The 25,457-nt window shown below is 57.6% G+C and overlaps 1 protein-coding gene across 2 annotated transcripts in view; it reads right to left on the bottom strand.

Moving 5' to 3' along the window:
- The window catches only part of LOC116949737 (uncharacterized), a 64,673-nt gene that overhangs the window by 22,061 nt on the left and 17,155 nt on the right, over positions 1 to 25,457 (bottom strand). Inside the window, exons 1-7 of one of the 2 annotated variants that reach the window (XM_032967368.2) lie at positions 23,338 to 24,007; positions 16,928 to 17,040; positions 5,345 to 5,572; positions 4,337 to 4,551; positions 3,308 to 3,550; positions 1,988 to 2,617; positions 1,427 to 1,552 (exon numbers count right to left, since the gene is read on the bottom strand). In XM_032967368.2, coding sequence (XP_032823259.2) covers positions 1,427 to 1,552; positions 1,988 to 2,617; positions 3,308 to 3,550; positions 4,337 to 4,551; positions 5,345 to 5,572; positions 16,928 to 17,004 — 1,519 coding nt within the window. In that variant the 5' untranslated portion in view covers positions 17,005 to 17,040; positions 23,338 to 24,007. Of the gene's footprint in view, positions 1 to 1,426; positions 1,553 to 1,987; positions 2,618 to 3,307; positions 3,551 to 4,336; positions 4,552 to 5,344; positions 5,573 to 16,927; positions 17,041 to 23,337; positions 24,008 to 25,457 lie in introns of those variants that run through there. The other variant, XM_032967367.2, reaches the window with a different exon arrangement.

Genomic DNA, 25,457 nt, shown 5'->3' with positions numbered 1-25,457 from the left:
TATGGGGGTTGTTCGGCCATACTTCACCACGTGGGTCGGTAAAGGGCGGGGGGGCCGGTCCACAACTGGATTAGATGTCATCGCCCGACACCGACATTAGTCGTAGCCAAGAACGGAATTTGATGGGTTCAGCGCACGCTCGGCTAACCGCCGCGCCACCGCTCCACCCCGCGATCGTTTTGCCCGAGCGGTGATTGTGTCCCCTGTCGAGGAAACCAACCAGCGTCTGGGCATCCCTGCCTGAGCCAGCGCTGTTACGTCAAACGACACCCGAGTTGCTTATATATTGACTTTCACCTAATTATATATTCGTATGGGGACAAACATCGACAACAGGTTTACAATGTGTGTGTGTATGTTGATCGTACATGCAATGTACATACATTGTATGTACGTTCAACATACTTCTCCTCCTGTCCCGTGACCAACAGCGGAGATGAGCGCCGCTCCGAGCTCATTCACACACGGGGGGACACTCAACCTCGTTTGTTGTACGTATGCACGTTGAACTTCTTTCGCACCTTACGTAGCTAACCGTGCTAATCGGAGGAGAGGGCGAAGGACACTAAACCGTCTTTCATCTCATATTGCCGTCTGTCATCATTATTGTTAATTCCAACAACACCTTGGACATAAAAAAAAATCACATTCTACTCCCTGCAAAGTATCTTTGATCATTTAACTGCCTGGAACCGTTTCCCCCCCCAGCCGTCCGTGCTGCCAACTCCCTACCCTTGTTCAAGTCCAGGCTCAAATGCCTTCTCCTCCTCTGCCTACGACTGACCGACTCTCTCCCTCTCGCGCTCTCTACAAAGTAAACACGCCTGTGCTCCGTACAGCGTCTTGATGCTGCGTCAACCCACAGACTGTAGACTATAACTGCTACTTTTATTTTAGGTAAGGCCCACTGAGCTACACAGCTCTTTTGCAGCAGTGACCTCGCCACAAATGGAAGTACAACACGGCGGCGTGTCATCGCGTGGAAATGTATAGCAGCCGAATACTCTAAACGCGTGGTGATGTTGGTTCTAAATGTGGAGGGAAAAACCGGAGGACCCGGAGAAAAATCCACGCGACCGGGGGGGAGAGGGAGACACGCAACTCCAAGTATACAGCAGGCGTCGGGGTCGGGATCGAACCCACGACCTCCTGCATATCAGAAGAGGTTAACATCTCGCCACTGCGGCGCCCTTACAGTGCGCCGTCGTTAGTGTCCACCTGCCACACTTGGGAGACGGTGCGTCTCCGAAGGAACCACGCCTCGACTGTCACTCGCGCCCACCACGCATGACGAACCGCGCGAGCGAGCGAGCGGGCGCATCGCGGCTCCGTGCAGCGTCTCGACGCGGCGTGCGCAACGCGTTTCTGCCGAACCCACCGTGAGCGGAAGCACGAGGTCGTCGTCGATTTCGTCATCGCGCATTACCTGGACTCGTCAGGAGGCGTCTCACGGAGGACCACGTCCACGACGACGCCGCCGACGCCCCCGACGCCACCGCCGAGTAGCGAGCGCTCGAGGTCGCCTCGCTGCGCTTCTCAATCTTGCAGCCGCCTGAGCGCCACACGCGGAGACACGCGGAGACGCACGGTGACGCGACGGAACGGAGCCGTCACGGCGCTCCGCTCGCACGACCTCAACCGCTCCTCGCTTCGCCACACGGTCAACACCGACCGGGTGGGCCGTCGCACAGCGGCACCAAGAGACGCTCGCAGAAAAAAAAACCTAAATTCATTGTGGGTATATGAAAAAAAGAAGGGCCATTGGTGAAAACGTCGCCTGTTCTATGCTTTTCCTTTTAAGGCCGCAGCGTTTGAAATGGGACGATTGTTTTGCTCTCGGTTCGAGGGCGACTCAGCCCATCAGCCTTCCTCCACCGTGGCAATCGGGAATTGCCACTGGTGACTCGCAGCCAGTCGCTCAGATGACAATCGATTGCAAGACACTTTGCGGAATTAGCAAACGCGAAGGAATAAAGGAGCTGGGTACCTTCCCCATCGGAGAACTCCGCCAGCGACGCCGCGCCGCCGTAGCCGCCGCCGCCGCCGTAGCCGCCGCCGCCGCCGTAGCCGCCGTAGCCGCCGTAGCGCGCGACCCCGGCTTGAAACGTCTCGTGGGCCGAGGACGAGCCCAGCTGCGTCGCCAAGGAACGCGACCGCCGCTCATCGTGGCCGCCACCGCTCACCGGCGCCTCCGCGGCCACGCCAGGCTGCTCGTGGTGCACGCAGCGGCCCTGCCAGGCCAGCGCCCGCGACCTCAGGGTCATGTAGCGATCGTCCTCCTCGGCGTCGGCGGCGTCGGCGGCGGCGTCGTCGAACGTCGGCGTCGTCGAGCGTGAAGAATCGGTTCGGCGACGCTGGCGCCGCGTCTTGGTGGTGGTCGTCACCGTGGTGGTGGTCGTCTGGGTCATCTCGGCTCGGGGGATCTTGGCGAACGAGGCGTCGCGGGGGAAGGCCGCCGCTTTGCTGGAGTCGTCCGAGCCGGCCTGCGAGACGCCGGCCTCGTCGCTCCAGAGCAGCTGCGCCAGCAGCAGCAGCAGCCAACGCAGCACGGCGCGTCTCGCCCGCGCGGCGCCCCGCGTCACCCACGAAGCGGCCCACGTGGCGGTCTCCACCAGGCCTGGCGGGGGGGAGACACGGCAGCGCAACGGCGGACGACGATGCTGACGAGCCTCTGCCCGAAACAACCAAAGCAGCCGATGGGAACTCTTTTACTGCAAGATCCAACCGCGTCTGTCTGGATCTCGCGCCGAGCTGAATTGGCTTCCGTATTGCGGAACGAACACCATTGTAAGGTCGCGCTTATTACACAAAGCGCTTGCCACAAATGTATGAATGTTGAACTTCTTTTACACCGTACGTAGCCAACCGCTCTAATCGTCAAGGAGCATAAACCACCACGCGAATACCGGTCATGCTCGCAGCAGCAGATTTTGGCGAGCCATCTAACAAAGACGGTCACCGCATCGCGCGCTTTCGCATGCGCTTCTGCGGGCGTCTGGAACGCTCTCCCCCTTCCAATGTTAGGAAGCCACTGGAGCTGTGCACTTTGAAATCATCTCGGTTGAAAACTAATTTCTTTAGAGGTGCTTTTTGTGTTTGGTTTGTTGTCCTTCCCCCGCACCTCCAATAAGCACGGTTGGACACGTACAACAAGCGAGGCCGAGCGCCCCCCGTCTCTCTCTCTCTTCCTTGAGGAGTGCGGCGTCAACCGAGATCCCAGCAAGATGACAGCGAGGCCACGGAGCGGACACGGGACGAGGGGTGGAACGCGCCAGCAAGAGAGTGCGTCACCCTTTAGGCCGCTCACCTTCGACCCGCTCGCCCCAGGAGTGAGCGGCCCACGTGTTGCCGGAGGAGGAGGAGTAGAGGGAGGAGGAGGATGATGAGGAAGAGCAGAAGGACTGCTCGTGTGCGTGGCGGCCGGAAGAGCCGTAGCCGTTGGTGGGCGTCGCCCGGGCGCCACGCAACGGGGCGGAGTCCGTCTCCGCCGCCGGCGTCGCCGAGGGCACGGCACCGTTAGCCAGACTCACCTCCGAGTCCATGGCGCCAGCTGCAGCGGCCAGAGAGAGAGAGAGAGCGAGGGAAGGGAGTGTGCCTTCAGGAGTAACTCAAATCTATCGAATGGGAAATGCAAAGCGACGTCGCCCCCTGGAGCCGAAGCTGGCAAGGCCCTCCTGAAATAACAACGGGGGCCTGGAGAATCGGCGAGCTCCGCCGGGTATAGCGGCGTGGTCAAAATCATTCGCGGGGCGCGGGGGGGGGGGAATGGATCGAATCGCTTTGTCCGGGTCGAGAGCGAGTGGGCCTGGACAGGACACGTCGCCCAAGAACAAAGGTAGATTCACAGCCGAGGGGATGGGACGCGTCCGAGGGCTGCACCCACCGAGCCGAGGAGATGGAGCGAGGAAATCGGCTCGCGAGCATGGCCGCCGGCGTTGCGTCGGGGCCAGAGCCAGGGCGGACCCCCCCCCACCGGTCGCCCACCGTGGAGTCGCACGGCCGCTGCGACATTGCCGCGGAACGCTTTTTGCCAACGCGCGCAAAGCGGCGCTTCCTCCGGGTCGCGATATCCCATTGAGGCGAAGCGTCACTCCACAAAGTGCCGCTGCGTCCCACGGGGTGTCCCCGGTGCCCCCCTCCCCCCATAACCCACCCCCCCGCCCCCTACAGGGGGAGTCAGACCTCGCACAAGCCAGCAACCCCATCTGTGACTCGGCACGGGGGGAATAAACCGGCAAGCAGAGCCGGTTTATTCAACGACGACCGTGGCCGTGCGATGTCAACGAACCGCGGTTGCGAGTCGCGATCGATGGAACGGCGAAGGTACCGTGCTCACCCCGGCTGTGGACGGAGGCGGAGGTCGTCTCCACCTTGGTGTAGGAGGAGAGGTCCGGGAGCGGGGATGATGAGGACAGGAGGAGGTCCGGGTGGTTTCCGGCGGAGATGGCGGCGCGGCGCTGCGGGGACCGGCGGGGCGACCCGGCCGCGGCGGCGGCGGCGTCCAGCCGCACGCGCGCCGCGTTCGTCACGGCGCCCGAGCTCCACGCGAACCTGCACCGCCGCCGCGGCCGGAGGTCGTCAGAGGCGCCAGGGGCACCGCGTTCGGAGGAAACGTCGGCACGAAAGCTGCGGAACGGCTCACCAGGAAATACGATCAACGTGCCCACAATCCATCGAAACGCACGAGGCTATTTTGAGAAAGCGCGCGAGCGACTCAAACGCAAGCAAGTTGGAGACGGGAGACGACTCGAGGCGGCACTACCCTTCCCTTCCCGTCGTCTTGTTTGTCGTGCACGCCGTAAGTCCCGGAGAGTTTTTTACGTTGCGTCTGGTCTGCAATCACTCCCTTCATTATCTCGAAGGGCACTGCGGAATCAACTATAAGTGAGGATGATGATGGTGGCGATGATGGTGATGCTGGTGATGATGACGATGGTAAAAAAAGGAGCAGTTCTGTCTGCAAAACCACAGAGATGAGCAACCGCCTCATTGCTCGTCGTTGCGTACGTTACGAACGCACGCAACGACAATCACGTGAACTCTGGACCGTGGACTCGACGGTTCCCCGACGGCGCGAGCCCATGTGCGCTAGGGCCTCGTGCCTCGAGCTCGGCGGGAGTCGCCCGGTACCGGTGGAGACTCCACGATCGAGACGGACATTCGTCTCAAACGCCGTCAGCGGCCGTTCTAAAGCCACTGCTGCTGCAGGCCCCTCCACGTGCTGCACCTGAGAGATCAAGGCCCAGGGAGGACGGTGTGACCGCCGTCCTCCTGTCTCCCTCGCGAGCGCCGGCGAGAGAGAGCCGCGACGAGACCACGACGCAACCGCGGCGGGCCGGCTCACTTGATTTCGCCGCTTTCCGATCCGTCCCGGGTTTTGCCGGCGCCGCCTCGGGAGGCCATCGCCGCCGCCTGCGATGCCGCGCCGCTGTCCCCGGCGAGGGAGGAGGCGGCGGAGTGGCCGTTACCGGTGCGCAGGCGCAGGCTGCGGCGCGACATCCGCGGGGAGTCGTACACGGGGTCCAGGGAGTTCCGGATCTCGTACTCCAGCGCCGCCCTCGAGTAGCTCGAGCTGAGCGCCGCACGGACAGATGCACGGGGGGTGGGGGGGGGTGGGGAGAGTTTAACAAGCAGCTTCGCGACGCCGGCACCAGCGGAGGTGGCTGTCGGGTGTGCGGGCGGTGAAGCAGGGTCCCATGCCAATCGCGCTCCGCCCCCGGCCGAGACAGAAATACGATCGCGATTCACTCCCGCGCCCTTCTGTTTGTCGGCACGCATTCGCTCGTCGGTCAGGCGATGCCGTCGGCTGACCGTGTCCGTCCAGTGCTCGCCGAGCGGCATTGGCTTCCGGTTGCTGAACGAATACGTTATCAGGTCGCACTCATCACACACACACACAGTGCTTGCCACAAATGAACCACAACACCTCGCTGACCTCGTCAAGGAGGATAAAAGCATCACGCGAAATCCGGTCATCCTCGCAGCAGCGGCTTTTGGCTAACCATCGAACAAAGACGGTGGTCACCGCATCGCGCGCTTTGGCCAACCGTGCTAAATCGGAGGTGCGGCCATCCTTGCCCCGCACCTCCGATTAGCAGGGTTGGCTTTGCACGGTGCGAACGAAGTTCAACATCCACACATATACATGTGCTCTCCGAGAACCTGTCAACGACTTCACTCTCGTTCACTTCATTCAAAGGTGCGTGGCCTTAGGGTCACAGGTCATCCAGCTTCACGCTGACCAACGCCACCCTCATGTGAACAAACGCAGAATGGCATGAACTTGCACGTAAGTTGCTGGAACTTATCGTGACGTGGTACAGCGCAGCCTTGGTTTGCACGCATCAGATCGAGCCGCCACCTCTCTCTTCTCTCCCAAGTTCCACCGTCTTGACCTGACCTGACCTGACCCCTCTTCCCCACCCTCTACCCTGACGCACTCACTCACTTTTCTAAGGCGTCTTGAGATGCGGCTTTCATTTAGAGGCCGTAAACATTTAAATTGTTGTCGTCGTCGACGTTGTTGTTGTCTTCAGGTGTCAAGTGTTGAGAAGAGTACTGCACACGAGGCACCGAACTGATTTTTGTGTTTAGTTTGTTGTACTTCACCCACTCCTCTGGGTACGGTGCGAAAGAGGTTCAACGTACATACGGTACATATATACCGAGTGACGGACGCCTCATTCGCAAAACTCGGAGCGGTTGGTTGTTTGCAAAAGGTCACGACGCCCGGATGTTACAGGAGGTCACAGGTCAAGCAGGGACGCACGAAGAGCCGCGCCGCACGCGTGGCGTACCCACGTTGGGCGCTGTAGCCCGAGCCCTTCCCGGCTTAGACCGCCATGCAGGGAGGACGCCGACGCTCGGCCGCACCCTCCGCACACGCGGCAAAGCCGATCAAATCAAGTTGGCAATTTAAAATTGTCAAAACGTTGCTCGGGCTTTTCAACGTTCCTCCTCCATCCTCTTCCGATTTTGCTGAGAGAGCAAAGTGAACGGCAAAATTTGTCCATCACGTGACAACTCGAATCGGTAGGCTCCGTCGGGTTGTGGAGTTGCTGAACTTAAATTTCGATTTAAAGCTTTCGTGACTGCAAGGATTAATCTTCTTTGGTTCTTTCGGTAAAGTCACGTAGAATGAGAATAAAATAATAAATTGATAAAATAAAATAACGCAATAATATTCTCACGACGTTTCGGCCACAATACAAGCGGCCTTCATCAGGTGAAGGGGACGAGACTGTCTGGAGGACAGCGCTGGAGACAGTCTCGTCCCCTTCACCTGATGAAGGCCGCTTGTGTTGTGGCCGAAACGTCGTGAGAATATTATTGTGTTATTTTGCTGAACTTAGCGTGACTGAACAGTGGCGATGTACCTACGCGACGATCGAACTCGGCAGAAGCTCATTACGAATCGTGATACTGGTCGAGAAAGCCTGCGTTAGAAACTTCACTCCGTGAGAAGCCAACGGTGACAAAAAATACCAAGACAAAGCAGAGGCGGCGCTCGGCACCGCCGCGTCTACACCGAGGGGCCGCGAGGCCGTAGGACTGGAGGGGCCCAGGCGCCGGGCTGCCAGGCGAGAAAAGAAATCGGACAAGGGCCCCCATTTAAACCAAACAATTTTTTTTATTTTACCAGGTAAGGACCCCTGAGCTATGGAGCTCTTTTTCAGCAGCAACCTGCCCACAAATGAGAGCCCACTCAAGTGGCTTCCACCGTGTGGAAATGTATAGCAGCCACGTCGATCCTAAATGTGTAGATAAAAAGCGGAGGAGCCGGAGATCAGTCCACACGACCACGGAGACAACATGCAAACCACAAATATACAGGCGTCAGGGTTGGGAACGAACCCACGACCTCCTGTATACTAGACGAGGCAATTAACATCTCGCCACCATGGCGTGCCTTTCATTCTTGCCACCAGGACCCATGCCACCCTCGCACCATCGCCAACTCACTCCGGGTGAAGCCCGCACGAGGCAACATTTCTTAAGAACTCCTTATCATTTCGATTTAAAGCTTTCGTGACTGCAAAGATTCATCTTCTTTGGTTCTTTCGGTAAAGTCACGTAGAATGAGAATAAAATAATAAATTGATAAAATAAAATAACACAATAAACGTCGTGAGAATATTATTGTGTTATTTTATTTTATCAATTTATTATTTTATTCTCATTCTACGTGACTTTAACGAAAGAACCAAAGAAGATAACTCCTTATCATGTTTAGTTTGTTGTCCATCCCACGCACCTCAGATTACCACGGTTGGCTACGTACGGTGCGAAAGAAGTTCGACGGACAAACGTACGACAACATCCACGCAAAATCACAAACCAAGTGTCTGGCCCGGCCAACACCGCCCGACCCCCGGCACGGCTGTACTGTACGCGATCCAGGACACCGCCGCCACGGCTGCCGCCACCCCCCCCCCCCCCCCACCTCGTGCGACCGTGCCAGCTCCGGCAACTGCTGCCATTCGCCGCTGAAGAAATAAAGGCCACGCGTATCGGCACGGGGGGGGGAGTGGGGAGCAGCGACCCCTCCCCTCAAGCAGGGACGGGATGAGATCGCCTCCTCTCTCACGCGCTCCCTCGGCTCCCTCTCCGCTAATCTGGGCCACGCGGCCTCATCCGCCCGCTCAGCCGATGATGGGGTCCGAGGTCGCGGGGTCAACGATTGTACGTATGTTGAACTTTATTCGCACTGCACGTAGCCAACCGTGCTCATCGGAGGTGAAACTCCTTCATGGTCAGTAAGGGTTCACGTCAACTAATACCACGTGATCATTAAATCTATACATTGTCACATGTACGTATGCATGTTGAACTTCTTTCGCACCATACGTAGCCCACCGTGGGGTGCTGGGGGGGGAAGGACAACTAAACAAAAAAGCAGTTCTTAAGAAATTAGTTTTCATTTTAGTTGGGGGCACGAGCGTACCCGTGCCTAACGCAGCAGGCGAGCTGCTTTCTGGGGGGGTTGAAGGGAATGACCAGAGACGCCTTCCCCCCTTCGGAACCTCCGTGGGGAAGGTGAAGGCACGGCTCCGCAGGCGCTAGCTGCCGACAGCACGGGCCTCCACTAGGGGGAGCGTGCAAGTGCCCTCTCAGACCGAGGTATTTGGCTTCCTCTTCGACTCTGGCCAGACGCTTCAGCCCACCGAACGACGCGACCTGCCGGGCGACTCGCCGCGGCACGGTCATCTGCACCGCTGGCTGGACGGAGGCGGTGGAGGGAGGCTTAAGAAACTAAAAACTAAACTAACACCCGAGAACCCGGTTCAACTCCGGGCACTGGCCACTCCCCCAGATCCACACCCAGGACCTCCGCGGTGTTGCCGAGCGCTCCGAGTAACCCGGACTCATTCCGTAATGCAGATGATCGTGATAGAAATTCTACATTCCGATGGCGGGGACCAGTCTGCACAGAGCACAACTGCCAAACATTTTATATGACGTTCAACACACATCAACAGCCCGCGTGGAAACAGACTCCACTTAATCTGCGACACTCGGATGCGTTGTTTCTGAGTGGTACCTTGCATGGTTCAGCACTGTGTCCCGATGTTTAACTCCAAAGCGCTGGGAACTTCTTCAGGAAGTGAATTAGGCTAAACTAAAACGTACATTTCTAAATGTGGAGGGAAAAACCAGAGCACCGGGAGAAAAATCCAGGTGACCAGGGCGAAATATGCAACAGGCGTCAGGTATCGAACCCACGTCCTATTGCATATCAGGCGAGGCAGCTAACATCTCGCCACCGCACCGCTGCTTCAACTCCCGCGCCGAGGCGGATCGCACCGAACGGTGCGCCTCTCGCCGTTACACCGCGGCAGGGTTCCGATATCTCCACGAGCTGCTCGGGAGCTGCCAAAGGGAGAGGAGCGTCGTCCGATGCCGACGATTTGAGCGACGGAGGCACCTGACGTTTGTCCGGGTCGAGAGCGAGTGCGCCTGGGGTAGGACACGTCGCTGCAAGAACAAAGGCAGATTCAAAGTCGAGGGGAGAGGACGCGTCCGTGGGTCACCGCCACCGGGGAGATGGAGCGACGAAATCAGCCTGCGAGCAGGGTCTGCGATCAATTGCTCCGTTGCAGAATCGCGAGATGGTGACGGCTTGGGAAAAATGGCGACACCCTCCATCCAGCAGTGGACGGATCACGGCAGAGGATGATGATGATGAGGGTTACATTCAAAGGTTGAATGCGTCAGCCCCATGAGTCTGAAAGATGGGTCACACGGTAACTATCGTGATGATGATGATGATGATCCAATAGGAATTAAAGCCAAGTGTAGAGTTGTGTTGCTATTAGGGAATTGCCCAATAGAAAACTGGCCACAACGATCAAAAAAGGCTTCCCTTAACCAGGAGAGAGAAGGAAAAAAACAGCGCTAAAAGTATTCACCCCGAGACGTCATCAAGCGGCGTGGCGCGCCGTGCGTGACATCGTCTCGTTTCCACAGCGAGGAGCGTCACGTCACCATCGCTCGTCAAATGCTCCCGAGGGGCCGGGCGAGCGTCGTGGAATCCACGCGTGCGCGAGCGAATCGTCGTCGCGGTCGCGGACGACGACAACGCTGCCGCCGAGACGAAGCGATCGATCGATCGCAGCGACGACGCTACGCGAAGCCGCGGGGACCGGCGGGGGAGAACGGCGTGGGACGGCCACACCGCCCCTCTCGGCCCGCTCCGGCCGACGCTCTCGGCCGGCGGCGCGTTCCCCCCTACACCATCGCCGCGCCGACCACGCTTGGACAATGCGCTCCCGAGGACACAATGGGCGCGGCAGCTGCGCCCGTCCTGTTTACGGTCGCTCGCATTCTCAACGATCCCCGCGGCGGAGATAACCGATTGTACGGCCGTGCCGCCGTCGCCGCCGCCGCGGCGCGCACGAGGCGCGCACGCACCGCCATCGACACAGGTGCCAGGGCCTCTCTTTCCATTGCTTTGTTGGGGGAGGAGCGAGAGCTCAGGGCGGCCAGAGGGAGAGCGTCGGGGCCCCGCGTGTCGACCGCCCCAGCAGCTGTGGGATCGGCCGGAGGGTGGAGAGGAGGTGCATGGTCTGCTCATACAGACTCGGGCGATCGCCAGTCTGTATCAGCAGACCCCGCACCTCCGATTAGCACGGTTGGATGTATACGGGGGCGAAATAAGTTCAACATACGTACGTATACGTCGGCACTTCTTAATTTCCCGCGTGTCTAATGGAGAGCGGCTACGAGAGATTCGGCGATGTAGCCATGCCGCTGCTCCGTGTGAGAATTGGTGAATGGCAAACCCAGCCAGCCACGCACCCACTCCCGTCACGTGTTTATAACCCCACCCCCCCACCATGCGCATAGTACAGCGACACGTGCCCCATCTCCAGACCCGTGCCAGGGTAACACAATGCCCGTGTGCCGAAAAAGACGGCGGTCGCCGGCATCGCCACGGTTTCAGACGCGCTTCTGCGGCCGTCGGGAACCCGCTTCCATTCCGACGTTAGGAAGCCACTCGGGGCTATGCACTTTTAAATCATCTACATTGAAAACTAATTTAATTGGAACTGCCTCTTGTGTTTGGTTCGTTGTTCTTTCTCCGCACCTCCGATTAGCGCGGTTGGCTACGTACGGTGCGAAATAAGTTCAACGTGCGTAGGCGGAGGAGTCAACTAACGAGCCACTGTTCTTTTGACCTCCGCAGCGTGAACCGCGAGGCCGCACGAGCGGCGCACGGCATCCGGCACTCGCAAGGACGCGAGGGCCCCGCGGTCCCCAACGCTGGCGACGGGGTGACCGTGGCGGGGAGGGACGGGGCTCCCGGACGGGGTCCCGGTCGCTCACGAGGTCACCCGCACCGCCCACCCCCACTGACTCCCACCCACGCACTCCAAATCTCGCCTCACCCATGAGAGCCCGCACTCCACCCCCCATCGGTTCTCCAACGAAGAGACACAGCCGATTAACAACGTTTGAGAGCCGTGGGGTTGGATGGGTGGGGGGGGTGGTGGGGCAGGGAGCGAGGTGGGGGGCGGGGCGCGAGGTTGGGGGCAGGGTGGGCGAATTTTTCGAATGACCGACCGTGCCCAGCTGCTCGGCATGTGGTCGGGCGCAGATGCGAGCTGGACACTGCTCAGGCTCTGTGTTGCTCCTGCAGCCGGACCACGTGTGAAAAAACCGCCGTGGCTTCTGGGTCACACTTGACAAACTCTGCTTGCGTGGTGAACAGAGGGTCCATCATCAATTGCCACGATCCATCCACTGCTGGATGAAGACTTCCCCAAGCCAATGCCATCTCCCACCAAAAAAAAAAAACCTGTATTATGGATGTCAATCATGTAAATCAAACCAAAGGCTCTTTGAGTCTCAGAGTTGGATGTTAACCAAATTCAGTGAAACACCAAATCGAATAAATTTTATTTTGCGTGCAGTCATCGGTGACCAGGTCAACACCGTGGACTCGCTTCAACTGAGAACCCGGTTCAACTCCGGGCAGTGGCCACTCCCAGATCCACACCTAGGACCTTCACGGTGCTGCTCAGTGCTCGAGTCATCCTGACGCAATCCGCAATGCATGCGACCGTGATCTAAATTCCACATTCGTATGGAGGGGGGACCAGTCTGCCCAAAGCACAAATGGCAAAAATGTTGTATTACGTTAAACACAAACCAAGAGCCCGTGTGGAACGGACACTGCCCGGACTCGGATGCGTTGTTTCTGAGTGGTTCGGCACTGTGCTGGGAACTTCTTTAACAAGTGAATTAAATGAACTAAAACTATCAAGTTTTTTATTTTACCAGGTAAGGCCCACGGAGCTGTAAATTTCTTTTTCAAAAGTAACCTGGTCACAAATGGTAGCTCTATGAAGTGGCTTACCGCGTGGAAATTTCTATACTCTAAACGCGTGATGATGTTGATTCTAAATGTGGAGGGAGAAAACAGAGGATCCGGAGAAAAATCCACGCGACCACGGGGAGAGAGACACCACAAACTCAAAATACACAAAAGGCGTCAGGGTGTGTATCGAACGCACGACCTCTTGCGGGGGACTTCTTCAAGAAGTTAATCAAACGAAACTAAATTTGATATTACCAGGTAAGGCCCACCGAGCTAGAAAGCTCTTTTTCAAAAGCGACCTGGCCATCACAAATGATAGTCCAATGAAGTGGCTTGTCACATGGACATTTATAGCAGCAGCCGAACACTCTATATAAACGCACGATTCTAAATTAAATTCATCAAGAAGCTCCTGGCACGTGCGAGTGTCCAACAGCTGTATTGGCACGACCGCCAGAAACTACGCGGGCAGTGTTCGCCCGCCCGCCCACCCACCGCGTGTTGAGAACGCGCTCGAGGCGCGCGTTACGCTGCCACGGGCGTCGGGCTCGCGCGCCCCGACGAGAGTCCACGGCGCTGCCCGCCGTCAGCGCCGCGAGGCGACGCGGCCAAAGTTTCCGTCGGTCGGGCGGCAGCCGCCGTTGATTTGCGACGCTCCAACGAATGTCGTGCGCGCGGCAACTCCGAGCGGTTTCCCAGAGAGACAACGGCGGAACCCCCCCCCCCCGGCACGTGGCGGCGCCGCGCAGCGCTGCCGACAAATAAATATTTCACGACGGCAGCGCGCAGCTGCGAGGATTAATTCACCGGCACCCCACCGGTCACCTCCTCCACGCGCAGGTGCTCCCCGGCTGCCGCCAGCCGCCCGCGCGAGCAGCGGCGAGCGCACAAAGCCGCCGCTTGTGCTCCCGCCGCTGGCACGGCGGCTTCACCAACGGCTGCGCGCGTCGCTTAAACCTGACCGCCGAGCCCCGTGGCGTCGGGGGGAGGTGGAGGGGGCTGGGCTGAAGACGGCTTAGCCCCACACTGCTGTCGAATGCTCGGACCCCCTTTCTAAATGATTAAATTCTTATTTATTCAGCAAGTCAATACAACGGAGGCCCAGCATTTGACGCGAGTGGAGCTGAAGCGATGGGCGCCGCTGCTTTGGCTCGCGTCCACAGCGGTCCTCCTCGCGGCGGCGGCGGCGGCGGCGTCCCCCGCAACGCGAGGTACAAGACAGGTAAAGGACGGAGTTTGACAAGAGATGTGAGCGCTTTGCTGGTTTCCCATTACGAGTACCGCATGTGACGTAAGTCCTTCAAGCGTTACACAGGCCTCCCCTCCCCGCGGCCGAGAATAACGTGGTCGAGAATGAACATGAGACCAGGGAGCAGCAAACACTGCAAGTCAACAGTTCCCGTGAACAATTCCCAACAATAAAACCAGCCGTGTACAGTGTGTAAATAAATGCACAGAGCGCTTAAGGGCCTGGGTTTAGCTGTGGTGTAAGGTGGTGGATAAGAGGCACCGACAATTATAATGAGCAGGCAATGAATCCAATTGCCCATTAAACACCGACGGGGATAGAGGTCGCTCGGACTCATGTCAGCGGTAGTTCTGTGATATCGGCTTCCGTGGGCCGTTCTCTAGCACCACGCTGGGCCACCTTTGTCTCCCCGGTGCTGACGGTTACGCATCAGGTGAGGCTCACGACTGGTTCGGACTTTCGCCGCAGGTATCGGTCGGTCGCGAGCGAGGACCGAACTCGAGTGGCCGGGTTCGTCGTGCAATGCGCTAACCACTGTACCACCACCCCCTGCCCCCCCACGCACTCAGCGTATCAAATCGTATCACAAACCCCTTGCAATGAATCCCAATTTTTTTGGAAACCTCTGCCAGAATCTCATGGTGGCAAGATGTCATCTGCCTCACCTGGTATACAGGAGGTCATGTTAATTTTTCTCCGGGTCCTCCGGTTTTTCCCTCCACATTTATAAACACGCATTTTGAGTATTTGGCTGCTATAAATTTCCACGTGATAAGCCACTTTGCTGAGCTATCATTTGTGGCCAGGTCACTTCTGAAAAAGAAGCGATATGGCTCAGTGGGCCTTACCTGGTAAAATAAAAATACTCGTTTATAGTAGTTCTATTTTATAGTTTCACTCACTGTACAAGGGCGAGCGTATCTCCAGCTCCTGTACAGAAACACTCGGCTAGACTCGCAAGCCGCCTGCCGGCTTGTAGCAATGGACAATTCAAATAGTTTAACTCAACACCCCGTCAGACCCAACCCACGGGTTCCAAGCAGGCACGGGCAGGGTCCGCACTGCGTGCAATTAAAACGTGCCCACTAATTATTTGTATAATTAGCATCTGAATTACACCCCTCAAAGTATTTGGCAACCTGAAACGCAACGACATTTCCCCTCCAGAGGATTGCGCTATCTCAAAGCGTAACCCCAGCGAGCGATGGCCCAGCCCTGAAAAAAAACTTCATTGTGAAACGACTTTGCGCCGCTTCCAGCGAATCTATCCCGGCGCTTAACACGGTGGGGGGTGGTGGGTGGTGGGTGGTGGGTGGGTGCCCACACTTCCCCCGGGTAAACATTTCACGGAGGTAACGAGAGCGCCGCACGCACGGCGCGCTGCGGCCGGGCGGCGGGCCACGGTCGACGGTTTGGCGAGATGACGATGGCACGGACACGTTTACGCCGGCCGACTTTTTCACAACAACCCGGCGCGCGCGCGCGCGCGCGGACACGCACGACTTCGCGTGGACACGCACGGACACGCGTGGGCGCGCATGGACGTGCAGGAATGCGCGTGGACGTGCGTGGACACGGCGCCGCGGGTCGCCTCGACACGTGCACTCCGCCGCCACTCGCCGGGAACGCCGAGGCTGTGGCAGGTGGCTAATCCAGCCACCCCAACGGCGCACGCAACAGTGACCACGCCCCCACCAATCACGGATGGCCGCAAGTAACGTCGTCGCTTGTTTGGCTTTTTGTATAAAGAGATGTATAAATAAATAAGAGGAAAAATAGCGATTGTGTTTCATAAGCAGAAGTTAGAGGCAATCTCCGCTCACCACTTCTCTCTCCGAGAGCCACGCTTCTCCCCAGACAACGCAATTATTTAACGGCAGGACCCTGTGCCAGTTCCCGGAGATTGCCCTCCGATTGGTGCGTCTGCAGCATATCGTTATTCGCCGACAGCCCGGGTTGAAGTGGGTGCTGACGTTCATTAAGAAGCTTGATTTGAAGCTTCCGTGACTGCAGGAATCCATACTCTTTGATTCTTTCGATAAAGTCACGTAGATAGAAAATGAATAGATCGCGACGTTTCGATCGAAACACAAGCAACCGTCATCAGCAGGAGAACTGCTGACGTAGGAGCCGACGTCAGCAGTTCTCCTGCTGTTTGTTTCACCTGATGACGGTTGCTTGTGTTGCGATCGAAACGTCACGTGATCTCTTAATTTTCTATCTACGTGACTTTACCAAAAGAACCCAAGAGTATGTTCATTAAGAACCCTAAACCGCTTTTCCTCTAAAGCCGCGGGGACGGACGCGTGACCAACCTTGTGGATTATTGTCACTCACTGGATGACATCGGTAGGTCACCGATAGATCAAAATTACTCAAAGTGAGGAGTAAGGAACCGAAAGCAAAGGTAAACAATCACGAAACCGCAGCTCCCTCTTAGACGAGCCCATATGCGTTGACAGCTCAATCGAACGAAAATTGAAAAGTGCGTAAAAGCAGCAATGTCACATGAATGCTTTAAAATGACACGGAGAGATAAGAGAACACACGGACGGGAGAACACGCGCAGGTTACAGACATCGCACCGCTGACACACAAGGCGACGGAGACCAGACCGGGTGCGTCGTCGCAGCTGGAAGGGGATGACGACGGCCGAGAATAACAATAAACAGGGCGGCAGTCAAAGGAACGGAACATGCCCCGTGGAGAAGGAGTGATGAGCTCAGCTCGCGTGCAGAGATGGCGATGGCTTGGCGAGGCCTTCAACCAGCAGTGGGTTGACCAAGACAACCGGTGACGGTGATGACGACGGTGACGATAGCGACGACGACGACGAGTGAGTTGGTGCGGGGACTTACCTGAGCGCGTAGGTGTACCCCGTGTTGTCGGGCGCGAACTCTGGCGGGGAGTACGTGTGAATGGGAGAGAAGTCCATCCCCGAACCACGTCCCGGGGGGCACGTCGCCGGCTCCTGGCACACAAAACCGCCGACGGCGACGCTCACTTCAGGTGGCCCCCCACCGACCGCCCTTCCCCCGACATCACTCTCACGGTCCGTTGTCACCGTTTGTTCGACGAGCGGCGGTGCAGGTACAACGGCATCGTCGTGCATGCAACCTCAGCGTCAACACCACACTGATCCCGAGTGAGCGCTGCGACTGGCAGACAGAACAAGTGCCGTGCGCTGCAGTTTAAATTAAGCCATTGAACAATGTTTTTATTTAAGCAGCTAAGGCTCACTGAGCTGTGTAGCTCTTTTTCAGAAGCAACCTGGCCACAAATGATAAATCAACAAAAGTGGATTATCAAGTGTAAATTAATATCAGCATGAGAGCTGGACTCTCCCGGCTGGAGTGTACATAGAACTTTTTCCACAAAGTATGTAGGCCACCCGCGCTAAATGGGAGGCACGGAGCGCTTCCCTTCGGGAGCGAGCTGCTGAGAACCGGGCAACTGGAGTGAAAGGACCGCGGTCAGAAACTGCGGTTGGAAAGATCGCTGGAGGAGATGGGCGAAGGCGTTTGTTTGTTGCCTCCGAGCCACGGAACGGCTCAACGCGCGGCTCTGTTGCCAAAGCGGGTCCCCCAGAATGTCGCGCGTCGTGAACACAGTCAGGCAGCGGCGTGAGCTGCGTGGTTCAAGCAGCGCCAAAGTGTAACGTTTTGGAAACCAAAAACGCTTCAGATCTTCAACAGCAGAGTTTATTCCGTCTGACTGGGTGAGAGCTCCAGAGATCAGGCGAGAGGTCCAGAAACCAGGCGAGAGGTCCAGAGACCGAGGTCACCGCCACACTCGATCGCAGCCGCGTTGGGGAGACCCCGGGGACTCCCTTCAAACCTCGCCGAGCGTCGCCGTCACCGTAGCGGGGGAGCGGAGGTTTAGAGTTCCAACTCACGCGATAGAATCTTCACACCGCCACCACTGCGGGCGTGCGTGTGGGTAAACTTTTACAACGCCAACTTTTGAACCTGTCGCCTGATTATAATTCATGATTAAGGGATGATGGGTTTTTGGATGGCTGGGATTTTTTACCCGGGTCCTCCGGTTTTTCCCTCCACATTTAGAAACAGGCATTGGGATTATTTAGATTATTTTGCTGATATAAATGTTCCAAAGCCACTTTGTTGAGCTATCATTTGTGGCCAGGTCGCTTGTGAAAAGTAAGTTAATACACCTCAGTGGGCTTTGCCTGCTAAGATGGGGGTGGTTTTGTTTTTATCTGTTTGTGTTCCGGTGATTTGTTCACCTTTCTTGTACTTTGCACTCCTATCGTGTTTTTGGTTTGTTTGTCGTTGTAACGTTCTTACCCCGTGCCCTTACTGGACACCAGTGAAAAAGAGCTTTGTAGCTCATCGGATTCCTCCATTTTAAATTAAAGATTATGATTATCATGGAACGCTAAGGAGTGTGAACCTGGGTTGGGGGAGTGGCCCACACCCCAGTGCCCACCGCCCCAGTGCCCACCGCCCCAGCGCCCACCGCCCCACCGCCCCAGCGCCCAGCGCCCACCGCCCCAGCGCCCACCACTCTGATTCTGAAAGATGGAAAATGCTTGCCTAATGCGTGTAACAGCTCCTCTTTGAGGGAACACTTCGCGTAACGAGGAACGCGCGCCGTTACAACGCGGTCAACGAGCAACAACTTTCTCAAGCTGCGTGGCCGAGCGCTACGGGGAACTCCGGGTCTACGTGTGAAACGATACGGTACGCGGTGGTGGCGTGCCCTCATCTTGGTCCTTTGTCCCGCCACGGAATGACCGCGGGCTGATTTTTAGAGCGCAAATGCGATTCATATTTGCGGAACTTTATATTTATTTATTCCCTGCTGTGTGCGCACAAGCAATTCCTCGTGTTAACGTGGCACTTGTCGGGAACGCCTGTGTGTCAGTGCAATTGTCAAGCAGCAGCAGCCGCTGCGTGCGTGCGTGCGTCACTAAACATCGTTAGTGGAGCGCCAAAACACACTTGGGATCCACGACCCTGCGATGACCCCGCGATGAGCCCACGGCGACGATCCCCCGATGATGCTGCCGCATGATAGGAACCTTACAATTTGGTGCCGTTACCCATCTGGCTATAAACCCACCCATGCGGTAAGCGAAAACTATGTTTGGAAACGAGTGAAGCAGCTCACCTTATAACATTTGCGCGCGCGTTAAAAGACAGATAACAGGGCGAAGAGACGTGTTACAATGCGATAGGCTTCATCGCAAATGCCAACCACATCACAATTGAGAGATATTGAATGCCCAGGGATGCAGGATTTAAGATACGTTTGTACGTACGGGGCAACACGAAGCCGCATCGTCTTCGATGACCGTGTTTCCAAGTTACAATCTGGCTCAGAGGGAACCCTCCCAGCTCAGCGAGGGTGGGTGATTAATCGCCACACACACACACACACAGGGGTCACCTGCGCCAAAATGGGTCATCCCCCCCCCTCGCCTGGAAAAAAAAACGCTGCAGAGCAAAATACCCACATTGTTCTCGGCCACTGCCATGCCGTGCGTCTTGCGTGAACGCGCTGGCGCGATGCCTACGCACGAGCTCGACAGGTGGTGGATACCGTGACGGAGTAGGTCGGGGGTGGAACGGTGGCAACGCAGTTGGCGAGCCGAGCCGTGGTCTCGACGACCCCCGCTCTATTCCCGGCCACGGATGACATCGGTGGCGGATGACATCGGTGGCGGATGATGTCCGAACCGGTCCCTGCGCACGCTCCGCAGCCCAGCTCCCCCACCCCCCGCTGCTGGTGAAGTATGGTCAAACAATACTCTCAGCGCAATACGAGGTGTGGGGAGGCCTACACGCGGCAGTGAATTGTAGAGTTGTAACTTAGCTCCCTCGCCTGGTACACAGGACATGTTCTCCCCATGGTTGCGTGGATTTTTCTCCGAGTCCTCCGGTTTGTCCCTCCACATTTAGAAACGTGCATTCAAATTATTTGGCCGCTATTAATTTGCACATAAGCCACTTCGTTGCACCATTATTTGTGGTGAGTTTGCTTCTGAAAAAAAGAGCTATTTAGCTCAGTGTGCCCAGCAAAATAAAAAAATATTTTTAAGTTAAAGTTACAATGTACCTATTGTAATGGCGTAATGGATACTGGTCTCACACACACGCGCACGAAACGCATATAGGGTGCACAGCAGACGCATAACGTGCAGCGTGCGGTCTACACAAGAACACGCCGAGTGCAGAGTCTGCGAACGATCAATAGGCTTCACTATCGATTACGATGCAGTGACGGGCACATTCCTCAATCGCTGGCAAGAGCGGCACCGTGCCGTTCCTCTGGCGGAGATATCCTGGTTGCAATCGTCTCTCAACAATAATAACAATACGGTTGAACACACGCGGAATGATTGGGCTGTGCACGGGGAACCGCAGCTCTCTGTCACGAGCTCGGTTTTCCCAAGTTTGCGCGGGAGTCCCGATGGGGGGCCCCCTAAGGCGTCCTCGGATTTCACCACAACGAGCGCCGAGCGGTGCCACCGATAAAACCACCGCAGGGTGGGGGGCCGCCAAGGGGCAGCACTCCCCCGCGGACAGCCCAGCCGGCGGACTCGGGAACGCGCTCGGGCAGGAGGGAGGGAGAGACACACGCTTGGGGATTCTGCTCCAGGCGATGGGGTGGAGCGGCGGCGCAGCGGTCGGCGCCCGCACCACGATCCCAGGCGACCCGAGTTTGATTACCGGCCACGGCTAACCATCAGTGGCAACCGATATCTGAACCCCATCCCCCCCTTCACACCGGTGTGGTGAAGTATAAAGGGGCGCCGCGGTGGTGAGATGTTAACTCCCTCGCCTGGTATGCAGGAGATTGTGGATTCGATCCCAACCCTGACACCTGCTGTATATTTGGAGTTTCGTGTCTCTCTCCATCTGGTCACGTAGATTTTTCTCCAGGTCCTCCGGCTTATCCCTCCACATTGGAAACGTGCGTTTAAGAGTATTTGGCTGTTCTAATTTCCACATAAGCCACTTAGTTGGGCAATCATTTGTGATGGCCAGGTTGCTTCTGAAAAAGAGCTACGTAGCTCAGTGGGGCCTTACCTGGTAAAATAAACGTAAAAAAATTGTCAAACATCCCCTACGATCGAAACGGCATGGGGAAAAGCCTTCATCTGTCATCGCGCCTCTAACGAGCGCGGTTTGCTCCGTGCGGCACAAAGGAAGTTCTGGCTGTAACTTCCCACTGCCCTTTGCTTCACCGGGCAGTGGCTACCCTCTGTGCGAGCTCCCGCGCCGGGTGGATAAAATCGCAAGCAGGAGGGAGAATGCCGAGGGCAGGGGGGGCATTCTCCTGCGGCGCGTTGGTGAGTCACTCGTCGAAAATAACACTCGGACAATTGCCAATTGCTCAAAACACAACCGAGACTAATCGTCAGGACCGCTGCCCGGGAGGGGAAACGCGTTAGCGGCCAGGGGACATTTTGGGAGAACGGCCCCTTCACTGTCCATTATCGGATCTGTGAGCCCGCACGCCCGCCCGCCCGCCCGCCCGCCCGCGTCACCCGGGGGTAAAGCCACGGCCACAGAGGACCCCAACAGCGGATTTAGCCGGGAGGCTGCGGCGTCCCTGAGCAGACCCCCTCCCTTGCCACCCCCCCTGGGCAGCGGTGGTGGTGGTGGCGGCGCCGGCGAAGCTAACAAAGTGGACGGAGCGTCAAGGGCCACCAGCGGGCAGGGTGGGCGTGATGGTAATTCTCGATGACCGTCGGGACGGTCGCACGCCCGGGAGTTGGTTCCTACGTTTGCGACGTCCGCGAGTCAGGCGCAAATGGTTTTTTTTTATTTTAAACCATCGGGCGAATGGCGCACACTTAAAATTTTACGGGAGTGTGAGGATACAACAAGAGACTATAAACAGTGAGGGTGGTAGAATCGATAGTGTGAAGTTTGCCAGGTTAATCAGTACATGGGCGGTAATGCCACCTGACCTTCGGCACACGCCTTAATTTAACTTAATTCCCACCGCCATAAAGTCTCCCTGCGCGCGGGTCGTGCACTCCCCATTCAGATTCTCGGCAGAGTTCTGCCACGCGCACGGAGTGTGCCTGATGAATGGAGCATCATACCGTGGATACATTTCGAAGCGCTTCACCGTTAATCATTCACCCTTAATCTCGTCCACGACATCCAAATGCCTCAAGTTGAAATACTTACGCCAAAGCTATTCCGCAAGGTGCATGCAGCAGATTGCATCAAATGGGAAGGGGGGGGGGTGAAATCAGCTCGCCCAATGACAAGTTGATTTTTTTGTCGACGATAAATGAAAACACAAAGCATTCTGTCCACCCCAATGCTGGACGACTGTGGCTTCCCCCTCGCCGTGCTCGTCACGGGAGTCGTCCCCCGTGAGGAGTGAAACTCGAAACATTTCCCACGTCGCCCAAGGCAACCCGAAACCGTCCTGCGGACACCACCACGAGGCCCACGAAGACAAAATGATGTTCCACCTCCCCCCCCCCCCCACCGGTGTGGCCTCCACAGACTGTTGGGGCCAGTGCTGTTGGCGAAGGCCGGAACGACGCACGAGGGGAGCGGGTTGCCAGCACCACGCCCGGCCGCCTTTGTCTCCCCAGTGGCGCCTACCGAGGTCCACGCGCGCGCCGTTACCGGCACCGCACCCCCGAGGTCACAAACGCACAGCCACCTCCCCCCCCGGCAGGGCGACTGATCACCAACGTTTCAAAACTCAATTCGTTCTTTTGTCAAATGTACACCGTCTCAATTGTGCAAATGCATATGCTCTGCGAGCCTAACCACACCATCGGCATAAGACAGGCACATCATTGGCACACATCGTTAAGCGACCGATGCTAAGACGCGTGGCCTCGCCGGGCGCGACGGTCGATTTTCAAATCGCTGGGGAGACCCAAAACAACTCCCTCGGTCAAGAGAGGCAGCGGCGCGTCAAGGCCACGGCTGAGCAGGCCCGGAGAGGCCAAGGGCTGTGGTCAAACAGCTCGGACCTATTCTAGAATTAAAAGCTTTCGTGACTGCAAGGATCCATACTCTTTGGTTCTATTCGGTAAAGTCACGTAGGACCTAGCCAAAGAGCCGGGGGGGGGGGGGCGGGGGGGGAGGAGGCGCGGCGTTTTGAAAAGGAGCTCGTAAATAATGCGGCTGACCGGCGAGGAATTCACCCGCGGGCAACGCGACAGGAATCCTGGCGGCCGCGCCGAGAGCGGCACGGCACGAGCACGCTGGGTCGCTCCGTCGGGGTATCGAGCTGCAGTGCAAGGCGCTGGGACCGTACGTACCTCGCCAGCTTCGCCTCCGGCTTCTCACGCTCCCCCCTCCTCCCCCCCCGCAGGCGGCTCGGCGATTGCTTTCTTCCCCTCTTCTTGCGTTCGTTGTCAAAAAAATTAAACTTTTGAAGCCCCGATGTAGGGGTCACGTGACAACAACAAAAATGCACCAAACCCAACAACAAAAAACCCGAAATCTCTGCCGCTCGGTCGCTCGGAACGGCGCTGCAAGAATTCGTGGGGGGGCACGCCGGAGGAGCCCCCGCGCGGGCACGTGCCGAGCGGGACCCGCAGGCCCGCGCAGTACGCGGCCCCGGGCCTCGTTAGACCCCGGGCCCCATCGCCGCTCGCGCAACAAGAGGGCCTACGCGCCCTCACAGCAGCCTCCACGTGCGATCGCTCCGGAGAAAGCTGGGAGCACGAGGCCCCCAACCCGAGGCCCCGTCGCACGGGTTCAAAATTCCAAAAAAAAATTCGTGCTACGGATTTTTTGTTTATAAATCTCCCTTTTTCTTTCTCTTCAGAGAAACGCTGCTAGCCTTGACGCTGTCCACGAGTGTAAGCAGACTCCCAGCGAGATGCACGGGCGCCAGGCGCCGACGCAGCTCCCGCTGATGCCGTGCACGCGGGGCTGGCGCGCAGAGCGCACGTCACTCCCTCCCCCCCCCCTTGTCTCTCTCCCTCCCCCTTGTCTCTCTCCCTCCCCCTTGTCTCTCTCCCTCCCCCTTGTCTCTCTCCCTCCCCCTTGTCTCTCTCCCTCCCCCTTGTCTCTCCCTCTCTCTCCCTCCCCCTTGTCTCTCTCTCCCTCCCCCTTGTCTCTCCCTCTCTCTCCCTCCCCCTTGTCTCTCTCTCTCTCTCCCTTGTCACTCCCTCCCCCTTGTCTCTCTTCCTCCCCCTTGTCTCTCCCCCTCCCCCTTGTCTCCCCCTCCCCCTTGTCTCCCCCCTCTCGCACAACAACACTGCCACAAGATGGCCACTGCTCGCACGGCTCAACCAGGGCTCTTACATCGGTCACGTGGGCCCCTCCTCCGTAACACGAGGCACGAATGCAGCGCACGCACGGACACGCGCACACGCACGGACACGCGCGCACGCTGCACACATCACCACGTGACCGCAGCCAGCGCCTCCCTCCCTCTAATCCGAGTGGCTCCCACCACATGTGGCCGGGCTTGGAAACGCCGTGGGGTTTGTGTAAACAAACACGGCGTTCTGCACGCCCAACGTCGCCGGAGATGATGAGATAGGCGGAAGGGGGACGCGATACGAGGCGGGGTCAGGGTGACACCCTGAGCAGTGATCGGTGACCTCGCCGAGGAATTCGGTCACCGGTGCGCCTGAAATTTGACTTCTCTCTGCGACCCACGGTGGCAATTGTGTGGTTATGTTTTCATTGCGATAGTCAAATGTCACCAGGTGCATGGACGCGATCTCATCCGGTGCTTTGCGATCATAGAAATGAGCTCGTGATTTTTTTAACCATCGGGGTGTGTTTACGCTTATCTTGTCGAGTTTGTTTCTCTGCTCTGCGACCAGCGCGGAGGGGCACTTTTAAGTCAAAACGAAAATGTTTTAGTCCATTAGCCTCCCGGTCGGTTCGTAACCGTCAAAGCTGAAAATTGATCGCGGAGTTCGCAAGTAAATCGAACGTTTGCCACCGAAATCCTGAGCTGTGAAGTGGCGCGTCGGTGAAGAGACATCCGCCATGAGCCGCTCGCACTGCCCCCGTCACCTAACGCCCAAAAGCTGCGCGAGGATTGATCCCGGAGGGCACTGGGTCAGCGGCGCTCGCGGGAAAACGTGGCCAGGGAACATTCGAAACGAGAAAACTGGGGACGCGACGCCGCTGCCGCAGCCAAAACTCGACGTGGACTTTGCGCCTTTTTGTGCCGACGAGCGGAGCGCGTTGGGCCCTCCCCAGCGACGCCGTCGCCCGGGGGATGCTCGGCAGGCCAGGCTCGGCCGGGGGATGTTCGGCAGGCCAGGCGGGGCCGGGGGATGCTCGGCAGGCCAGGCGGGGCCGGGGGATGTTCGGCAGGCCAGGCTCGGCCGGGGGCTGCTCGGCAGGCCAGGTAGGGCCCGGGGATGTTCGGCAGGCCAGGCGGGGCCGGGGGCTGCTCGGCAGGCCAGGC

This window comes from Petromyzon marinus, chromosome 37 (genome assembly GCF_048934315.1).
Source record: "Petromyzon marinus isolate PM22_M1 ecotype Great Lakes invasive population chromosome 37, UKy_Petmar_22M1.pri1.0, whole genome shotgun sequence".
NCBI classification, from domain to species: domain Eukaryota; kingdom Metazoa; phylum Chordata; class Hyperoartia; order Petromyzontiformes; family Petromyzontidae; genus Petromyzon; species Petromyzon marinus.
This window is presented reverse-complemented; position numbering and strand designations above follow the sequence as displayed.